This window comes from Volvox carteri (assembly GCF_000143455.1).
Source record: "Volvox carteri f. nagariensis unplaced genomic scaffold VOLCAscaffold_33, whole genome shotgun sequence".
Taxonomy (NCBI): Eukaryota; Viridiplantae; Chlorophyta; class Chlorophyceae; order Chlamydomonadales; family Volvocaceae; genus Volvox; species Volvox carteri.
The window spans coordinates 896,078-915,985 of record NW_003307576.1 but is presented as its reverse complement, the minus strand read 5'-3'; the positions used below and the strand labels follow the sequence as shown (position 1 = coordinate 915,985).

General features: G+C 55.6%; 3 protein-coding genes across 3 annotated transcripts; 2 read left to right on the top strand and 1 right to left on the bottom strand.

Moving 5' to 3' along the window:
• Window positions 1-5,799: 5,799 nt before the first annotated feature.
• On the bottom strand, window positions 5,800-8,557 carry elg20 (acetylglucosaminyltransferase; the record flags this gene model as incomplete). Its single annotated transcript, XM_002952921.1, has 3 exons — window positions 5,800-7,657; window positions 8,043-8,227; window positions 8,414-8,557. The coding sequence occupies 3 exons, from the start codon at window positions 8,555-8,557 to the stop codon at window positions 5,800-5,802; spliced, it is 2,187 nt and encodes a 728-aa protein (XP_002952967.1).
• A 436-nt stretch (window positions 8,558-8,993) lies between these two features.
• On the top strand, window positions 8,994-11,596 carry VOLCADRAFT_93752 (uncharacterized protein; the record flags this gene model as incomplete). Its single annotated transcript, XM_002953017.1, has 5 exons — window positions 8,994-9,093; window positions 9,503-9,529; window positions 10,464-10,705; window positions 10,972-11,024; window positions 11,422-11,596. 5 exons carry the CDS (start codon window positions 8,994-8,996, stop codon window positions 11,594-11,596), a joined length of 597 nt encoding a protein of 198 aa, XP_002953063.1.
• A 2,717-nt stretch (window positions 11,597-14,313) lies between these two features.
• Window positions 14,314-19,489, top strand: VOLCADRAFT_93751 (uncharacterized protein; the record flags this gene model as incomplete). Its single annotated transcript, XM_002953016.1, has 8 exons — window positions 14,314-14,738; window positions 15,297-15,386; window positions 15,674-15,756; window positions 16,286-16,950; window positions 17,246-17,299; window positions 17,502-17,819; window positions 18,193-18,630; window positions 19,322-19,489. The coding sequence occupies 8 exons, from the start codon at window positions 14,314-14,316 to the stop codon at window positions 19,487-19,489; spliced, it is 2,241 nt and encodes a 746-aa protein (XP_002953062.1).
• Between the last annotated feature and the right edge of the window lie 419 nt (window positions 19,490-19,908).

Genomic DNA, 19,908 nt, shown 5'->3' with positions numbered 1-19,908 from the left:
TTGGAATCCGGCCCGCCTCAACAAGGACTTTGAGTTCTATGCTTCCACATAGAACATCATGTCACTAGGTGAGCGACTCCTACGCGACCCCACCCCAAAAAGCACAGGGGCATCCCACTCTCGTTCCCAGCCGTGCACAGAAGGAACCACTTGCTTGCCCTCATCACACAAGTGTGACCGCAGTTTACACGGCGGTATGCCGTGTCAGACACACAAGACGTTTGGGGCCTTGGGTGAAGCCGTTACAGGCAGACAGGCAAACGGTCCACCCGGCCGCGCTCAGCATTGCCCCTAGGCCCCCCATTCACATGCACACGCTTCCCTACCTTCTTCACGCCGCCTTTGGTGGCCCTACCTCGCCCGCCCCCAACCATAAACATACACACGCACACGCACCTGGCTGCCGCCGGTCATAATGTGTGTGACGATGGCTCCGGGGCGCTGCAGGATGAACAGCACCTTTGCCACCAGATGGCTGTTGCACGGGTAGCCACGCCAGGTGTCAGCGTCAATGTCCCCCTCGCCGCCTGTAGGGGGCGGTGTAAGAGGAGTGAGGTAAGAGGAGGGGTAGTTTATTCCAAACCCAAGAAAAGCCGGATACCCAAAAACCCAAGCCAGCCAAGCCCAGAGCGAGGGGGAGGAGGGGGAAAGATGAACCACGAACCGAGTGCTGCTGCCAAGGAAAGAGAAGCAGAACTGACCAGTAGGCGGTTTAGAAGGAGCCGACCTCGGGATGATGTAATGATGACGACCGCGGAAACCTACCTACCTAGCCGCCAAGACTAAAATAAGTGCGGAGAAAAACCTAAAGCCAAGCCATAAAGAAGTAGACATCGGTGTAGAGGCGGCAAAAAAGAGGGGAGGGGGGCAGGCGCAGAAAATGGGTGATTTCGGGGTTCATACCAACCGCCCGCTTAAGCGGGCCCACCGTGGCCGCTTGGCCTCGGAAGAGCCCACCCATGAGAGCGATCTGCACCAAGACACGACAGGCACCGTGCACACCCTCACCGAAGGTGTGGAGCAGTAGGGTGCCCAGCCCGCCCCACGCGGGATCGGCTCCACACACCGCCACATTGATGGGCAATATGGTGTAGAACTGCGTTTCACAGGGAGCCCGAACGCGTCAAGGCGCCAGCACATCCGTGACTCCGTGCACTGAAATGTGCACGGAACAGCTGCGCTGGCGCCTTAGTGAACAGCAAATCTTCTTACCGTTGCCAAGACCCTGCGACAACGAACCACACAATTGATGTCAGCCGATTCCCGCGAAAAACGTCTATGCAACATACGGCCAGCTTGGCAAGCAGAGGCTGCTACTTATAAAAGAGCATCGATAATGGGTCTACAGGATGCAGCAGCGAGCAGCAGGGGCCCTATATAGCGCAAGGCCAGCCTCAGCATCCCAGACTGCAAAGTCCCCGAACCTTCACCGCTGCCCCAAAGCCCAATCACGGCACGCACCAGTACACTATCGCGCAGAACGCGATGCAATCTAACATTCTTGCCAGCAATATGGGCTTGGCGAGAGCAAAGTCACTACTTAGTTGAGAAGTGGGTGAAGGAGGTGCCTGAAAGTGATATGGGACAAGATGAAAGTGATATGAAAGTGTTGTAAAAACTAGTTTGAAAATGGATGATACATAACTGAAGTAAGAATGAAAGTACAGGAAAGTCGCAAACCCACCAGTCCCCAAGCTGGGCCCTACGGCCGAGGCGCCCGCGGACACTTTTTCGCGATGTTGTTTCGGTACTCGCACCGTGCGTGTTTACCTGAAATTTTGTGGACATGTTATGTATGTAGTAAGGAGCTTATAATCCAAATTTTGGCCTAAACATGCACTGCGCACCCTTAGTTACGGGGTGTCGCGTGGGGTGGGTATTCCGGCCGTCCTTACGCTGGCTGTCCCGCGGAAAGCCGACCAGCACGGGCCAGCCGCCAGCCTCCTGAGCGCCCAAACGTTGACAAAGTAACATTATACACGTATTACACATAAATAAATGCAAGCGGTGCTTACATTATCGTTTTACCCGTGCACAAGGGGACCGCAAAATGACCCTTGGGTCAGTGGAAAAACACACCAACCCGACGTGCCCCTTTTGGCATTAGTTCAGCCACGAGCTCCACCGAGGTGGGAAACGAGTAAAGTCCAACTATTCCAGTTCGCAAACCGCCTGCAGTGTTCTTCCGTCAGCCCACTAATTCGGCTCGCTGTTTTGTCAAGTGTGCTGTCCCACCACATGCCCACACTTGCAAAGCTCGCCACAGCCAACGACGCATTATGTACAATAATGCCGGGACACGAACCGCCTTCTCCGGAAAACACGTGTCAGGCTCAACAGGTTTCTCTTCATGCCTAGCCCCATGCAGTGTGAAGGACAAGGGGTCACATCTATCCTGCAGTCAACCCACGCAGCCTGTTGTGCTGTCACACGGATATATCCGCTGCCGACTTGATGATGCAATCATGGCTTGCTTCGATTTTGACTATGCACCGGTCGCGCAGGTCGTGCAGGCACGGCGTCGGCCTCGCTGCTCCCCCAGTTGCTCCCCCAGTGCCAGTTGCTGTCCAGCTCCTTGACGTCATAGCTGCGATTGCGTCGCGGTGGGTCCACCCTGTGGGACCCCCGCAACTCGATTGGCCTCAGCCGCATCACGGCGAGCCAGTCCACCTTGTCCACCATTTGCATGATAAGGTCCATCGCCGGTTTGTACCCCAGCAGCTGCACCAGCAGCGAGAAGAACGTTTCCACGACGTTGGTGTTGTCTGCCCAGTCGTTGTAGTCCCGTTGATGTGGGGCATGTGCCCGTAACAAGGCCAACACCAACACGCACCCAGCCGTTGCAGCCCCATCCCCCATCCCGACCGGGCAGGTGCCGCGTGCACCAGAGCCTGCGGCCCCAGCGGGCTTTCCCGATGTTCCCCGCCCTCCTCGCTCCCCGTTTCCAGGGCGGCCAGTCCCCTCACCGCCATCCACGTCCATGCAATCGTGTCCCACATCTTCCATCACAGCGTCAAGAGGCGGCCGCAGCTCTGGCCAGGGTTGAGCTGCTGCAACCGCGCTGCGGGTCGCTACGCGCCGCGACCCCAAAACGGGCGCACCATGGTCGGCCGCTAGCCGAGAACCCTCCGGAGCGCGCGGACCCCGCGAAGTGGGCACATTGGTTCGCCGTGCCGGAAGCCACGGCAAACGCCGAGCGCATACTGCTGCCGCTGGCTGGCTATTATATTCACAAAGTGCCTCCTTGGCGTTATTGTAATGCTTCACACATAAGAGGTCGCCCTTCGGCCCTGCCGTCTGGGCAGGGCCGGCTGCCGGAAAACAATGGGGCAGGAAAGTCTCGCAAAAACGCTGTCTTTGCTCGGGAATAAGTCTAGAGAGCTCAGAGGGTAATTGTTTGACATATGTTGCGTCAAACCACTTTACAACATGAAGGTTTTAGGTATATAGGTGGCATCTGTTGAATCCCAGCCCATGGGGTGCGGCGACGGCTGCGATTCAACATGGAGGAGATCGCTCCCAGCCAAATCGGGTGTACGGCAGGTCAGCTTGGGGACTGGCCCCCTATCAGTACGGCAGGTTCCATAGTTTTTCCAGCCGCTCGCGTAGTCCTCAAGTCTGTACTAAACTCAACAAGGCCAGATGGGGAGTCTGCTCTGCTGATCACGTAGGAAGTCAGGAACCTGAAAACCGTGTTGACCCGCAACATCGGCACTTGCTGTGCCCAAAACAGCCCTTCAAACGTTACAATTTGTTAGGTCTTATCATATAGGGATCATGGGTCATGGAATATAAATTGACGCGCATCTGGCTGCAACCTGACACCCAATTCACATAACACAAGGTGGGAGGGTGTAAGTAAGGAATAGCTGTTACATATTCACCCGTATTTTACTCATAATCTTGCCTTGCCTAGCAAGCATCGGACGTCGTCCCTTCAGGGCTCCCTTGCTGAACATCTTACATCGTCCCACACCCGGCTCCCGACCATCTGCAAAACCCAAAACTCACATACTATGCTAAAATATACATGATTTACGAATCAACCTACGTCTACAGTACCAGACTTCTACAGCAGCCTGCACATTGGCAATGCAGCACGTTTAGTGTGCTTGCAAGGTCTCTGGTAAAAGTAGAACTCTCTAAAGCCACGGCGCCCCTAAAACCCCTCAAGCACACCCTCAAGCCGAAGGGTCAACACGCAAACTGTGAAAAGGGCATGCAACAGCTGACCAGACTGCCCTGCCTCCGCAGAGCGCTGGGGCCCCCTAAATGGGTAACAAGTTCTCGAATCATAGTACTGCTATTAACATATTTCCACAACACACTGAAGCAATACTGACTGACTCAACGCCACGGTAAACGACCAGCACGGGGTAATGTACGGCCTGGCCCTCTGTACGACATCACAGTCCTACCACCTTGCCTGGTGCTATGACATCTCCCCAACAAACCCGCAACCCCCGGCGGGGATTTCCATTGGGGAAATCAGAAACTTGTTGCAGGGGATACGTCACACAGGTCAAAGCCTCCGCACCCCGCAACCCATCGCGAGGCCAAGTGTTCATTCATCAAAGCACGGACGTTGGACCTGCAGCTTCATGGATCGGCGCGGCGTGTGCAGAGGGGATGTAAGCTGAGCGAGATCTTGCGGGAAACGGGGACGGACATTGGAACGATGAGTCGTCGTCGTCATGTGCCGATTTGCAAGATCAACACCCGACATACATACATACTCACTCACACAAAACCCAAAGGACACCAAAGCGCTCGACAGACAGACACACACGCCGCTCCCTTTGGGGTACGGTTAGGTGCCGCTGGCCAGTGTCAGGCCCGGATCGATATGTAACACATACACACATACGTACATACATACACACTCTCACACGAACACAAACACACCCTACCAGTTATGGACGCCCTAGGGCTTACCCTCCCCCCCGTACTCCCCATGAAACCAAAGGACTGATGGATTGATCCGTTCCATGCTGGGTTCGAGCACGGGGCAGAACTGAGGCTTTTGCTCGGCATTATCAACACTCTAATATTAAACACAACACAACACGAACACGGAACAATTACTTTATGCTCTTTCATTGTTTGTCGTGACCATCGTTGTAAGCCTTAACAGACGTAATGTACGATTTATGATCGCGCCGTCTCGCGGTGCATGTGGGTATTGGATGTGGGTATGCGCGCGTTACTGTCGTATTGCCGTATATCCGCGCGCCAATCAATATAACGTTCCTTCAATGAGGGTTTCAAATGGCTGTACGACACAAAAAATTAAACGCATGCATGAGCACGTATAAAATGGCCGACTAAATCACAAATATAAAACACGTGCAAATGCTCAAGAGTACACACTTCCTTTCTAATTCTTTTAGTATAATCGTTAGTTTTGCTCCATGTCGTACACTAAGACACGCACGACCCCCAGGTTTCATCTCGTACATTACACACATAACGCCGTAACGCCACTGCACCGTCACCATCACTAGGTTCGTTCCCGCCCAACCGTGTCGTTCCCTGCCCTAAAGGTCGTATACTTTGGCCACAACACATGGAGCACGCATCCCGTCTCACATCACCTGTGTGCTAAACACGCACAAGCCGTGTGCAAGCAACTGCATCACCACCCGCACCAACCACTAATTAACCGCGACGCAGTACGACACAGTACGACGACACGGCCTGACCCCGCGCTTGCGCATTTCCCTTACTATCCGTTTCCCCATCTGTCATTCTGTCTGTCTGTCAGTCCGCCTGTCTGTCTGTTCCGTACGACTTCCGTACTTAGTCCCACAACCGAGGACACTTGGCGAGCTCTCGCGTGTTGCAGCAAATCGTCCCCCCGGGGTTGAGCAACCGGCCCCGCCGCCGTACACATCTCCCGCAGCTCTGAGCCCCCGGCGTGGGTAGTGCCGAGTGGGAGCACAAGGCCTGACGAGACGCCGCTGTAGCGGTGGTGGCTGTAGCCGCCGCCGTCAGCGTCGCAGTCGCCGAAGGCGACGGCGGCGGCGGTGAAGCCGGCGCCGGCCCCCGCCGCCGCTGTGGCAGCGGCCGCAGCCATTGACTGCTCGCCGCCAGAGTCCGCTGCAGTCCGCCAGACTTGCCCGCCTCCGCCGCCGCCGCTACCGCCGCCGCCGCCGGCGGCGGCGGCTCCCTGCACTCCATGAACGCCGCGAAAGCGGCATCCACATACTCGTACTCCTCCGGCGCCACATTGGGATACGTCGCCCGCATGCGCAGCACCTGCACCAGCGTCTCAAAAGCGTCGTACGCGCCGTCTTCGCCAAACACGCTGCCGTACAACGACGACCAGAACAGGTGCTGCGCCGCGCACGTCAGCTCCGCCTGAAACCCCGCCACCTGCTCAGGCATCAACCTGTCCAGCAGCTCATGCATCACGGGGAGATCCCTCTCCCTCACGCCGACCGCAAACCGCTCCCACCGAAGCTCCGGCTCGAAGGGCTGCATCAACCCATCCGTCACAGGTACTGGAACGCACCCCATCAACGGCGCCAAGACGCTGCGTTTCCCCTGCCCGCCGCCGCTCGGCGCCAGGCAAAACTTCGCCGTCGCCATTTCCGCCGCCGGCGCGCGCGATGCGGTCACCAGCTTCCAATTCGCCCGACCGTGGTGATAGAAATACGCGCGCTGGCGTGTCGCGGCGGAGTACGCGTCTTCACTGCCGAGAACGTTGGGGCAGTTGGGATAGGTGCCGTTAAGAGAGGGCGTCGCGCGGGATCCGCAGATTCGCCCCGCGAAGAACAGAGTGGTGGTGCGTTCCGGACGGGGCCCCGCGGGGTGAAGCGGGCTGGCGCGGGGCAGCTGGTACGTGGAGAGGAGGCTGGCGGCTAGCATGAGCGGCAGGACGACGTCCTTGCCGGGACGGTGTGATTGCCTCCAACCTGCAAACTCATGATCCCGCGCAAGGCCCCAGTGGGTCAGCCACGTGGCGTTACGTGTAAGCAGTTGCGCGTCTTCCGATAGCTCGTCACGGCCCCAGTCGCCAGTGTGTACGAATATATGTCGGCCGCCGCCGCGCGTGGCGTTCCAATACGGCCACACCGAGCGAATGTAAGACACGGCCTGTATGACGCGGTCGCTGTCGTATGCCATTCGTACACGGATGGGGACGAGGAAGAAGTCCGCCGAGGCGGCGTCGGCGACGCGCAGGCCTGCGGAGAGGAGACGCTGCCAGATGAGGTACATGAGGGGTCGATCCAGACGATCCAGATTTTGGAACGTGTTCATCTCTGGGGGCAGTTCGTACACGTAGATCCGGGGTCCGGAGGGTCGCGGTGTGTAGTTCTGTCCGGCGAGAAGCTCCATGAGGACGCCGCCGGCGATGCCGCCGCCGGCAGCGGCGGCAGCGGCGGCGGCGGCGGCGGCGGCGCCGCCGTCGGCCCCTGGCGGCTGCATTGCCAGAGACAGCGAGCAGTCCGCACCAAAGTATCCCGGCTGGCAAACACACACGCCGCCGACGCAGCGGCCGCGGAAGTTGCAAGCGTTGAGGCACAGCGCCAGCTCAAGTTCCACAGCGCATGTGGCGTTGGTGTGGCCGTTAGCCGCGCACAGCTGAGTCAGCTCTGACGCGGGAAGTTGGGACGCGCAGTCCTCGCCGACGCGACCCGGCGGGCAGTCGCACCTGCCCGGTAGATTTTTCCCCCGGGGCCCCCAAGAGTGAAAGGTGCCCCCCGGGGTTGGGCATGTGGGGATGGGAGAATAGGGGGGTGGGGGATGGGGGGATGTGGGAATTGGGGAATGGGGGGATGAGGGGATTGTGAGAAAAACAGAGGGAAACATGGTTCTTGGAGCAGAGCAAAAGGTACTTTGGGGCTGATTGCCATTAGCAATGCAGTTCGGCGTTGCGAACCCGTGCTTGGTTCTGTTGTGAAATGGGAATAGGTAATTGGATGGCTGGACAGGTAAGGGTTGTCGGCAGGAGGAGCACCGAGGCGAGCTTTGATGTGGGACATTGGGACAGGCAATAATTGTTCGGAAGCAGATGTGAAACCATGTTAATCGCCCACCTGCCGAGCTCTTCATAGCAGGTACCATACTTGGTGCAATGGCCAGGGCAAGTAGAGCGCCTCGGCGGATTGTCGATGACATTGCCGGTGGTGAGCCTTTCGCTGTTGCTCCTCCTGCTATTGCTTTCTACGTCAGTTATGTTGTTCGCTTTCGATCCGCCGCTCGTTTCCCTGGCGCTCGCGAGCTGCCGCAGGGGGAATGTCGTGGCGACGATAAGTGATGGTTCCGACGAAAGCTCGCCTGGAGCGTCATCCTGCATGCAATTGCTGCTACAGATGTTATATGCCACATGCTTAACTGGAAGGCTTTCTGGTAAAAGTCAAGGAGCGACAGCCACCAAAGTAGTTGAACAGACGCAGCCCGGAACCACCTTTTCTTTTGCAAGCGAAGCCACGTTGACTAGCGTAAGGGTTATGAACAGATAGGAGATGGGTTTAAAGCACCTAACGTCACAAGCCATATCTAGGCTCATGACGCCCCTGCGAGCCTTGTCAGGACAACGCAAAAGTTGCATAGAGTGAAGAACTGCATACTTTCTAGTTCTAAGACCGTTATTGGAGCGCAGTCAAGGGTGTAAAGGTACAAAGCGCACTAATGGATGTAGCAGCGCCGTAAAACGAATACGTGAGTGAGTCTGACCCTAGGGACAGTTGGTCATGAGCTTCGCTTGCACCTGGTGATAGCATAGCTAACAAGTATAAATCAAAGGTATGATGCAAGCTCGCAGAGCCATTCAAGCCCTTCACAAGAACAGACGCGCTGCGAGGCGTTTCTCACAGAGACCTTGTTTTCCGTTAATAAAGGAGCGACAAGTTCCAAGAAATAGAGCATTAAATAGCATAGATGTTCTCACTGGTGTCGGTTTATCCGATGATGAGGCCCATCGGGTTTTATCTGCCTGCCCACCGCTTCAATTAAATGGGGATCTGCTTTCAAAAAACTTAACATTCATGAAGGCTGTCTTCAAGCCGCGTCATATCGTCAAACTCCTCAGCCGACGACCTGAGATCTTTACAACTCCTTTAGAGGAATGGTACCAGTTCCTAGCAGGTAAGGAACCAGAGACGACTATTGTCATTTGGCCGGACCACTAGAAGATTACGCTGCGGCGGCCCAAGTTTCCCGCTGCGGTCAGCGATAGCATGCTGCCGTACAGTATATACGTGTGACTTAGCGACTGAGCTTGTACCAGTCCCACATGGCATGAAGCTATCCAGCCAGCATTGCCGCTTCGCCCGCATTCCTGAAAAATGGGCAAGAAAACAGGCAGCAGAGGCCCTCCAAAGGGAGGCGACTGCACCGCCCGCGTCCAGGGAGGGAGGGGGCCCCCGAAGGCGGGAAAAATACTTTACTGTTTTTGATTTCCTTAGATCATCGGGTTCGGTGGCCGAGGGTGACTGCTGGCTAGGCGAGCCCCCACCTGCGTCGCCCCACCACCACCGTGCCCCACGTCGGCGAGGGGTTTTAGGCGGTGACAAGAGGGGCGGTAAGACGAACCACTTGCAAATGAAGCACATTACCAGAGATAGACGGATAGTCAAGTAGAAGAGAAATGCTGCAGGGTGAAGACAAATGTTGAGGGGCTGTCAATATCCCCAGTGGGCCGTTTCAGCGTCCCCCTAGAAAGTTCTAGAAGGTTCGGACCTAACGGCCCCGTAACCTCACGTCCACGCATCTGCTACTGCGGTGGAGGTGGGTCCTATAGATTTGGCAAACGGCCGCTGCTCTAGCCCTCAAAGAAGGAAGAGAACTAGCAAGCGGCGACTCTCAATTACATAACGCCAAAATAAAACTTATCATCTAAGTTTGGATTCAGAAAAGAAAGGAAAGGAAGCGACTAAGAGAAGTGCCGAAGAGAGGAAGGAAAAGTGAATTGCCGTACAGTCCCCGAATGAGTTTGCACCTCGGAGACGTAATCATGCGGTTATGAGTAGTACGACTTGACACCTAAAAACCCGGCACGCCCTAGCTCTCTCCCCCCCAGCAATCTCCGCACAATCTCACGACGGGAAGTTGGAACGGGAGATAATGTCCCCGTGCCCTTCAGGGACCGTATAGTATCACCTAAAGGGGAGGGGAGTCGCTAGGTGGGCGGAGGGATGGGTGGGTGGTAGTGGTAATGGTAATGATAGTGGTAATGGTAATGGTAATGGGTAGTGGGTGGGTGTTGTAAGCCCAATGGATTCCAATGTTATGTGTAGGCGCGTCTGCTAGTGCTACTGCTGATGCTGATGCGGCTACTACAGTCACTGTTGGTGCCTGTTAGTGTCTCTGCTACTGCGACTGCTCCACCTGCTGTTGCTGCTACTGCTCCTGAAACGATCATCCGAAACTTTTAGGGTATGGCTTGGACGACGCGGCAGTGTGGAAGGTGCTGTGCTACAGCCCGGGACTGCTGTTGCGGTCATCTGCTGCTGCAGCCGCCGACGACGACACGTCTGCCGCTACTGCCGATGGGGCTACGGGCAGCGGCGGCAGCAGTGACGGGAGTGGTGACTGCAACATTATTGTTGCGGGGAAGGCTGCTGCTTTCAACACGCCGTACAACGCCGGTGCCGCCATTATGTTTTTCAAGTCGTACGGCTGGACGGATCAGGAAGTTATACGGCAGCTTCTGCCGTGCTATCCGGAAGTACTGGCGGCGACGCCGGAGGAGCTGCAGGTGCTGGTGGCGGATGCGTGTCGGTGTGTGTCTCGTGGGCGTGACGTGTCATGTCTCTAAGACTTTAGTACGACATCAGCGATCTGCCGTACGAATGTCGCCATGTTTTCATTCATTTGTTGGACTCTTTAAGTCCCCACACACACAACTAGGGGCCTCTAGGACGGCTCCATCCCGCCGACGGCTCCATCCGCCGCCCTTTTTAATATATATATATATACACACGCACACATCCACGCGCGTCGCTTGCCCCCGGCCCCGTACAGGCCACGGTGCATTTCCTAAGATCTCGTAAATTTGACGAGCAGTCCATTCGCAGGTGAGAGGCTTCGAGCGGTCGTCAGGGAGAAGGAAACGCCTTTGGGTTCCTTGAAATGTTCGTGTATGTACGTATGTATGTATGTATGTTTGTTTGTTTGTATGTATGTTGTTACAGGGTGGTTAACTTCGCCAGCGGCCCCCTTTCCCGGGGCAGTCCCTGCTCTCCCCTGCTAGAGGGGCACCCTAATCCGTCACCCCATCCGACTTCAGAATGTATTCGTTGGGTTTGGCAACTCACCACCAGCATTCAACCAAATCTAGCGGATCAACGGCGCATCAACTTAGTGTTTGTATGTATGTTCATTTGTTTTGTTTGTCTGTTTAAATGATTCGAGCCGCAATGTATGCGTGGATTTTCCCCTCCCCCTCCCCCTCCCACTCCCCCATTGCTTCAGAATGGTACTGGAGTTTCCGCTTCTGTTCGCCCCCATTCGCCCCACCACCACCAACGCCACCAACGCCGCCGCCAACGCCACGGATTACGCGCAGCAGTCCCTGCTGCAGCTCATTGACCGCATTCGTGCATCAGCACACAACAAGTATGTGGTCAGCGGGTCGTACCACGTCTGAGGCTGAGGACGAGACGCATTAGCATGGGAATGCGGACGGCGATTGAGGGTTCCAATTGGATTGGATTATTGAATAGGAATATTGGATAGGGTTGGGGATTGGTATATATAGGGAGGCCAGGCACGTCGCGCTGAGGCGCTTCACCCTGAAGCGGACGAGGGAGAATGAAGATGACCTCCCGCGTACCCGCATCAATACCAATACAACGTCCATGGGCCCCCCGGCTTTTACGGACACACCCGCACTTGTGTGCGGGACTTGTAACTATAGGTCGGGCACTACTGGTAGAGCGCGCACCGATGCCCCCGGGAGATCCCGGGATCGAGACCTGTCAAGGTCGAAATTCCTTCCCATAGTATGCCCCTAGTCGATGGACGGTGGTGACATGGGATGAAGTGATCTTGCGAGCTGACCAGGAATGGAGTTGAGCCGTCGTCGATCCGCCAGATTCCGTTGGATGCCGGTGGTGGGTGCGGAACCTGAGCGATCCACTGAGAAGTTGACTAGGGTGACTAGATGAGGGTGTCCCTAAATACCGGGGAAGGCAGGGTTTCGCCGGGTAGCGGCCGCAGGGTGAAGATATGCCCCCCTGTCCCACACATCATACATACATACAGGGACACACAGACGCTTGGCAAAGTTCGACAGCAGGTGCTCTTAGTCCACGTGTTACAGTTGGTTGTTGGTCGTTGGTTGTTGGTGATCCTGAAATAGAAGGAAATCAGTTTGTGATGATTTGAGATTTGCGCGTTTCTTTGTGTGTTTGTATATCTGTCTCATATGTCGCCGCAAGGGAATGATTGACAGCATGGCTGTACGACCTATGCTACAGGGTTTTATGGCTTTTAAGCTTTAAATTTCAGGTTATTGCTGCAGGTTGCAGGTGAGGGATGGCAGGTGCTCTAATTTAAATGACTTCCGGAGGACGATGTTGTATCCCCCTCCTCCATATCGAATACGAAAAGCAAGGCATTCAGGCTTTCTTAGGGTTTAGTCTTTTCCTCGGTCACGTGTCTTCACGATTTCATATTCTACATCACCCGTTTCGATCTATTATCATTACCTATCATCCCGCCATAAAGTATTAGCTGAGGTAGGATGGGAAGGAAGAGGAGGAGGAGGAGGAGGAGGAGGAGGAGGAGGAGGAAGGGGGTGGGGGAAAGAGGGCAACAAGTAAAGGTAGGGTGCGTGGATGTAGCGATGAAACGCAATGCATCAGGGTCAACATTCTCTAGGGCACTCGATGGACCTTAGAAACCTCATTGGACATCTTAAAACCTGCTATGACGACAATGGCAGGAGCGGTAGTGGCAGGAGCAACAGCGGCATTGGAGAGGTGGACAGCAGCAGCAGTTGCAGTGGCGGCAGCGGCGGTGGCGGTAATGCGGCGGTGGCGGCGGTGGCGGTAACGCAGCGGCGGCGACGGCAACGGCGGGGTCTGATTTCGTCCGTCTGTCTGTCCGTCCCAATCTGTCAACCAACCAGCCAGCCAAATGGTCCATCCATCAGTAATAGACAGTTGTTCGTTCCTCCGTTAGTTCGTTAATCATTCCATTCCCGGGTCATCCACAGGTTAACCGGCGGGAACAAGGAAGAGAAGTGGCCCTCGAAGGAGGCTCGCGCCTGAGGACCCTCCCTGGACACGTCCAGACCGCCTTTGAGGACCAAAGGGGAGGGGGTTGGATTAATAATACGCAAGCAGCAAAGGGTCAGCGACAATTGGGGGAAGGGATGGCAAAGGGGGAGAGGTTCGTGATTGTTCGTGGATGGCTGTCAACAACTCGCGCGGCATCCTTGGGCCGGTGGCAATAGCCAGCATCTCAAACGTTTTAGGTCTTAAGTTAGCGCATTGGGGAGCTTTGGATTGCTGGTGTCAGAACTAATTGGGACTGCGTTCATTGATTGGGACGTACGCGAGCCAGCCGACGGACCCGCTTGGAGTAGCGCTGGGTTGATTTCGAGGATACCATTTCGGGGGAGCCCAAGCCTGGGGCTTGCTGGTTCCGATGCCACCGCTGGTGCTGCTGGTGTTGCTGCTGGCCGCGGGCGCTGCCGGAGTGGCCGATGGGATGGGAGAACTGCGCGCGGCGCGGAAGGGAGCGCAGCGGCTTGCAGGATGCCGAGCATCTTTCGGCGCCGAGGAGGTGAAAGGCTTGAAGTGTTGCAACCGCATATTTCAAGCTGAAGCGCGGAAGGACAATTGCAGCTCGGTGACTCGGAAGGGGCAAAGCCCGTGCCCGGAGCTGAAGAATGATGACTTCCGATAGATAGGTATATTCACCTAAGACTAGGTGGTGAAAGGACTGCTTAATCTTTGGCCTACAGCAGCTGAAAGACAGCTGCTGTCTTTAAGGTCGGTGGAGACCGTTGCTTTAATAAGAACAAGTGCAGATAGCCCGAGAACGTATGTGATCCGACGCAGTTAATTGGTTTCTTGCAAGCCCTACCGGTCCACATTTTTCTTAACTAAGCCGTACAATGGACGAGACTCCGATATCCAAGTCCGAATTACAGTCCGAGTTGGCCCGCTATGCGCGTCGCAACTGATATCCTTTTGGTCAACGCTATACGTTTGCAATATATACTGATAGCGGTTACACGCGCAAGCCCTACGCCAAACCGACCTCCTCATGTGTTAGACCGACAGATACACCACGCCTATCGTTTCAAACGTTTAGCCCGTGTACCCTTACTTACGCCTTTACCTTAAGCATCTGATGCAATACCCGGAACGGATTGGCAAAAGGAGCGACGCCTACACGCTGCTACCCGACATGGATTCCATGGCGGAGGAGAACGTTTCGCTGCTAGCGCCAGGACAAACCCATAGCATTAATACCGGGGACGCCATCGCGCCCAATCTACGGCCTTTACGAAAACAGATCAGCATGGATGGGGCAGGTACCGGCGAACCCCCCGAGGATTCAGCGCTGCGCAGCGCAGTCAACGCGGTGCGCCTATGGAAGTCTAACACTAAGCGTGCCGCCGTGACGCGCCATTTGCGCGACGTCATAGAACAGGTGCTGGAACGGCATAAGCCCGGAACTGCCCCCGGCATCGATCCTCGGCGTAGCAAATATCAACATCTCGCCTCCAAATGGTGTCTGCCCGCCAAAATCACCATCGTGGACTTTGACTCCAAGTAAGCGCACATCAGCAGCTCCATTTCGCGGCAACAGTGTGGGCGGCAGCACGATAAGCTTTCTCCCCTCACAGCATCTTGAACAATCGTTGCCATGTGGTCCTCGTCAAAATGATGTGTGTTCTGACCTGATCTGCCATCTGGGTCGGCAGCCTAATTAATGCGCATCATCATACAACTCGGCTTTGTTCTTGTACGGCAGCAACCAAAGACCTGGACTTGCACGCAACCCAGTGTATCAGGTGCCCGCACCGGAAATATTGTAAACATTTTCCCCACCTCCCCCCCACAGCTCTTTACCCGCATCTCCTCGCCTGCCTTTGCTGATTGCACACCAGCAGTCAATCCACTTTTAATTTTCACTCACTTTTTTTTATCAAAATCTCAACACATGCATCCAACCTCGCATGTATCCTCTCTCTGTTTTCAATCACCACCACCACATCATCATCATCAACCACCATTATATTACCTCAATTTTCCGAATCCGAGTACCTTTCAACTCCTCTTGCCCGCGCCACTGATTTACATCTATTTCCTCTTCCTTCACAAATACAGGGAGATGTCCATACAGTCGGGTCTAGACAGTTCCGAGCAGCTGTCGGCCTTCCTGAGCCGACCTCGGGAGCGACCCAGATCACGCGCCCGGTGGATCCACGTGGACGGACTGAACTGGGAGGTCGTTCACGTGGGTGGATTGCAGGCGGGAAGATGATGTAAACCACACGTACAAAATTCGTACTCGTATTCGTATTCGTCCTTGTACTTGTACTCGATATTATTGTACACAACAAGAATTGTATTGATACGAATTTTGCGGCATAAGGGGTGGAAGAGCCGCAGGATGTAGATGCATCCCCACCCCAATGGCCTGCATAACATGTATTCTGTTATACGCATTGCCTGGGTTTTAAATTGCACAAAACGCTTTACAGGCATATGAATTTTGAATGCAATGCTGTGTATCAGGTACTGGCGCTCAAGTTCAACTTGCACCCTCTGGCGCTTGAAGACACAGGTTAGGCTGAACGGGTTATGGCTGAGAGCGGGGTTGAAAGGGGGGGGCTGCAGGGTGTGAGGAGTACGGAAGCGGCGAGGGTAGGTGTATTACATTCGCGGTGAGGGCGGGGCAGCTTCCTGCCGGGGGTGGCGGGGAGAATTCATGATGGACATGTCTGAAGTAAGACATTTGGGATGCAGTAGTGAGGTGGGGTGGGGTGAAGGGTAACTTCATATGCAATTAAACCAGAAGTGAACTGCCACGGGGTCCAAATTCCGAAGCTTCCAAGTTCCGAGTTTTAAAGCGATGAAGCCCCGGGGTGCCGGAGAGGGGCAGCCCAGCAGGGGTGACGGGGCGAGCATTCCAGAAGGGGGGGCTGACGTGATCCAGATCTGGGTCTAGATCTGCATGCAATTCCGGATCCAGATCTTGACGATAACATAACCATGGATGGATTTACTTCAGTCCCGCCTCAATAATTCCCACACCCGATGCTCGTCTGTCATGTCTGTCACTTGCGCGTCTTTTTTTTGCACCCCTTTCGTAGTGCACGTGCCGCAACGTATCAAGGCCGATTTCTACGACTCCTGCCTCTACGTCTCCTTGATATACTTGTACCTGGCCCGCGGGGAGGGAAGCGACGACGCCGACAATGGTACACCCGTCACCGCCGCTCCCGTCACCGCCGCCACGCAGGGTCTCCGCCACCGTACGGCAGCGCCGCCGCCGCTACCATCCGCCGCTAACTCATCCTCACCCTCATCATCATCTCAGGCGCGGCCCCGGACCGTTGAGAAGGCTGAGGTGGCGGCGGCTGCAGCCCGGCCGCACTCAAGGCTCCATTCCGCTGCTGCTGCTGCTGCTGTTGCGGCGGCGGCGGCGCCGCCGCGGGATGTCGAGGGTCATGGCGGCTTCTACCCCCTTCCGGGGGTAGAGCAGCGTCAGCTGGTTGGCAGCCCGGGTCCAACACACTACCCCCTACCGTTGCGACGAGGCTGCATGAGCCTGCCGGCAAGTGCCGCCGCCACAGGAGGAGGAGGAGGAGGAGGTGACAGCAGCACCGGCTGTTCCTCGGTCCACGTGTCAGCTCAACAGGTGTCCTTGTTTCTACTTCGGGGCGATCACCCCAACACGCTCATCACGATCTTCCAGTCCGACGGGTCGCAAGTGACGGAGCCTATTTTGGCACAGCTCCGGGAGCAGCGGACGCTGGTGAGCAGCGCGAGAGGTCATGTTGGGGAGGAGGAGGAGGAGGAGGGGGAGGAGGGAGGGGAGGGGACTTGTGCGGGCTTGTAACAAGGGGGGATGAAGTCCGCCAAACCCCCAATTCCCCCTCGTCAACCGTCTGTGCTTCAACGTATCCCCCCAACCCCAACCCCAACCCCAAACAACACCACTCGGGATACGGATGCCTGTAGACATGCCCTCTCTAACGGCAGCTAGGCGGTTTCGTTTTTCGTCATTCTTTTTTGCATCATTCGGTTCTCATGCTGCTGGTCCCTCGCAGGTTCGTGAAGCAGAGGACGCGTCCTTCCTGGCGAATCTGGTGATCGACACTATCGTAAGAGTATGCACCAACACGTTACCGAGCTCACTAGAAGCTTCACCAGCAGTTTTAGGATGTTTTCCTTCGCTCGCTGCTCCGAAACCGGCAGCTGGATATCTGCCTCCCTTGTTTCGTTCTTTCCCCACTGAATCCTCGATCCTTTTCCCGATGTATGTATGTATGTATGCATGTATGCATGTATGTTTATCCCTGCTAGGTGGACCACATCTTTCCGGTTGTGGGCGCCTACCGCGAGCAGCTGCAGCAGTACGAGGGGACGGTGATGGCGAGCAGCGGCAGCTCCTCCTCCGCCTCCGCTGCCTCCACGCGGGAGCTCCACGCCATGCAACGCGACCTGCGGAGGATCGACCGGACCATCGCACCGCTGCAGGTAGTCGGGTGGGGCTTGCGGAAGAAAAAGGGGGATGTGAAGGCGGTGCGAAGGGAGTACGAAGGCGATATGGGGATGAAGGGTATGACGGAAGTGAAGGAGACGACTCCAGGGAGGCTTCGAGGCATGGGCCCAGGGCCCAACGTGCGGAAGACAACTCTTATTAAGAGACCGAGGGGTGTGTGTGATGGTGGTGTGTGGTGGTGGGGGTGAGACGACGGCAAAGCAGATCCTGGCTGGAATCGTCGAACTCGGTCTGGAAAAAGTAAAGGCTGCCTATTGGGGAAAGGGAAGGGATGGAATGCTGGTTACTAGGTGGATGAAGAGAGGAAGCCGCAAATACACTTCCTTGTTGATGACAGAATTATTTTGGAAACTTCTAGTGGACAACAGGTGGTGGTTTTAGGGTCAACTTACCGTACATTATCTTACCTTACCTTACCTCCCTTGCTCCGTCCCTCCGTCCCCACCGTACCCGCGGTAACACATATACACGCAACACAACACACGCAATCAGGCGGTGGTTGCCAACATGGTTTCTCGAGACTCAACGCCCCTCACCGCCGCCGCCGCCGCCACCACCTCCGCTCCTATTGCTGCCGCCAACGCCACCACCACCACCACCACCACCACCACCAACAACAACAACAACAACAATAATAACAACGCCGCGACAGCTGTCCCTTTCTCCACCGCCTCCCTAGTCGTCTCCGCGGCTACATGTCCCGGTCCAAGTCCCGGTCCTGGCCCCTTCCTGTCCCCCTTGACGTCCACCTACCTGAACGACGTCCGAGACCATGTGTCGACCATCTGCGAAGACCTGCTCAGTTTGTCCAGCGAGTGCGGCGACCTCATCGGCCTCATATTCAACCTCACCACGTTGCAGCAATCACAGTCCACTCAGGCGCTGGCGGTGGTGTCGACAATCTTCCTGCCAATCACCTTTCTCGCAGGGGTGCGTCGCCCTCGCCCTTTCGACACGCATCTCTCCTCCCTTGAAAGACAGAGGACGCGGAGCAGAAAAAGGGGTTTAGTTGGTGTTTGGTTGAGTCCACTGTGGCGCAGCATCGCAATTCCTCTACATGGTTTGGGGCCTCGCGCCGCCTGCTTCTGGTCCACAGGCCATAGAGCTTTACCTCTCCTCATTTTCTCACCTTGCTTTGCTTTCGTTCGTAACGTATCTTGTCTAGGGCGTCCTTGTTTTATAGTCTGTGGTAGTTAAACCGTCACCGCGGTGGTTCAGAAGGGGACAGAATTCAGTCTTGGTCACCGAAATGACACAAGAAGTTAGCCGTGGGTTAGTCGTACAGCACCTTCATGGACGACCATGAATGAGTCTGGTGGCGGCAGGGGGCGGAAAGGGGAAAAGGAAAGTCACCTATTGGAGGTGGAGGGAATGGTGGGTTTTAAAGGAAGCCCGGATGGATTGAGAGAGGAGGTAAAAGGGTCGGAAGGTGGAGAGTGGCCTAAGAGACGTGGGGTTGAAACACAAAATAGACGGTCAGGAATAGCTGATCGTCTCACTCCACGGGTGGGTTTACAAACGCCAACCCGACCAAATCCTCAACCAGCCAATCATCTTTCAACCAACCGAACCATTTTTCAAACCCCCCGACCACCGCCTTCCTATGGCTTCTGTTCCCCAGGTGTACGGCATGAATTTCGACATAGTTCCGGAGCTGCATTGGTCGTACGGCTACCTGTACTTCTGGTTGACCTCCATGGCCATCGTGGTGGTCTTCATGGTGGTCATGCAGCGAGCTGGGCTGTGGTCGTGGGCGGGGTCCGTGGTGAATCCGCGGTATCCGCCCTGAAAAGATCGTGATCTGGGCCCAAAAAAAACGTTGAAGAAAACTTTGCGTTTCTGTGAACAATACATCGCTGACGTTAGAATGCTGCGGGGTTGGAAAGGAAAGGTGATCCGGAAGGAAGTTGTTTGTGGCCAAAACTAATCAGGGGAGAGATCCCAAACTAATGGCGCTGGCGATATCAACTGGGTTCAAGGGGCGTGAAAGAGTTGAAGCAGGTGCTTGGCGACCCCCTTTCTTATCTTTTACGAGATTGTTTTCAGACAGATAGACAGACAGATAGACAGACAGACCAGACATCCTTGTGGGCGACGCACACCGCCTGCATGAGAGGAGTGCCATGTGTGACGGGCGCCACAGCGAGTAGTTCAGGAGGAGCTGAATGAGGCTGGGATGAAATGACTTCATCAAAACATGATAGCGGA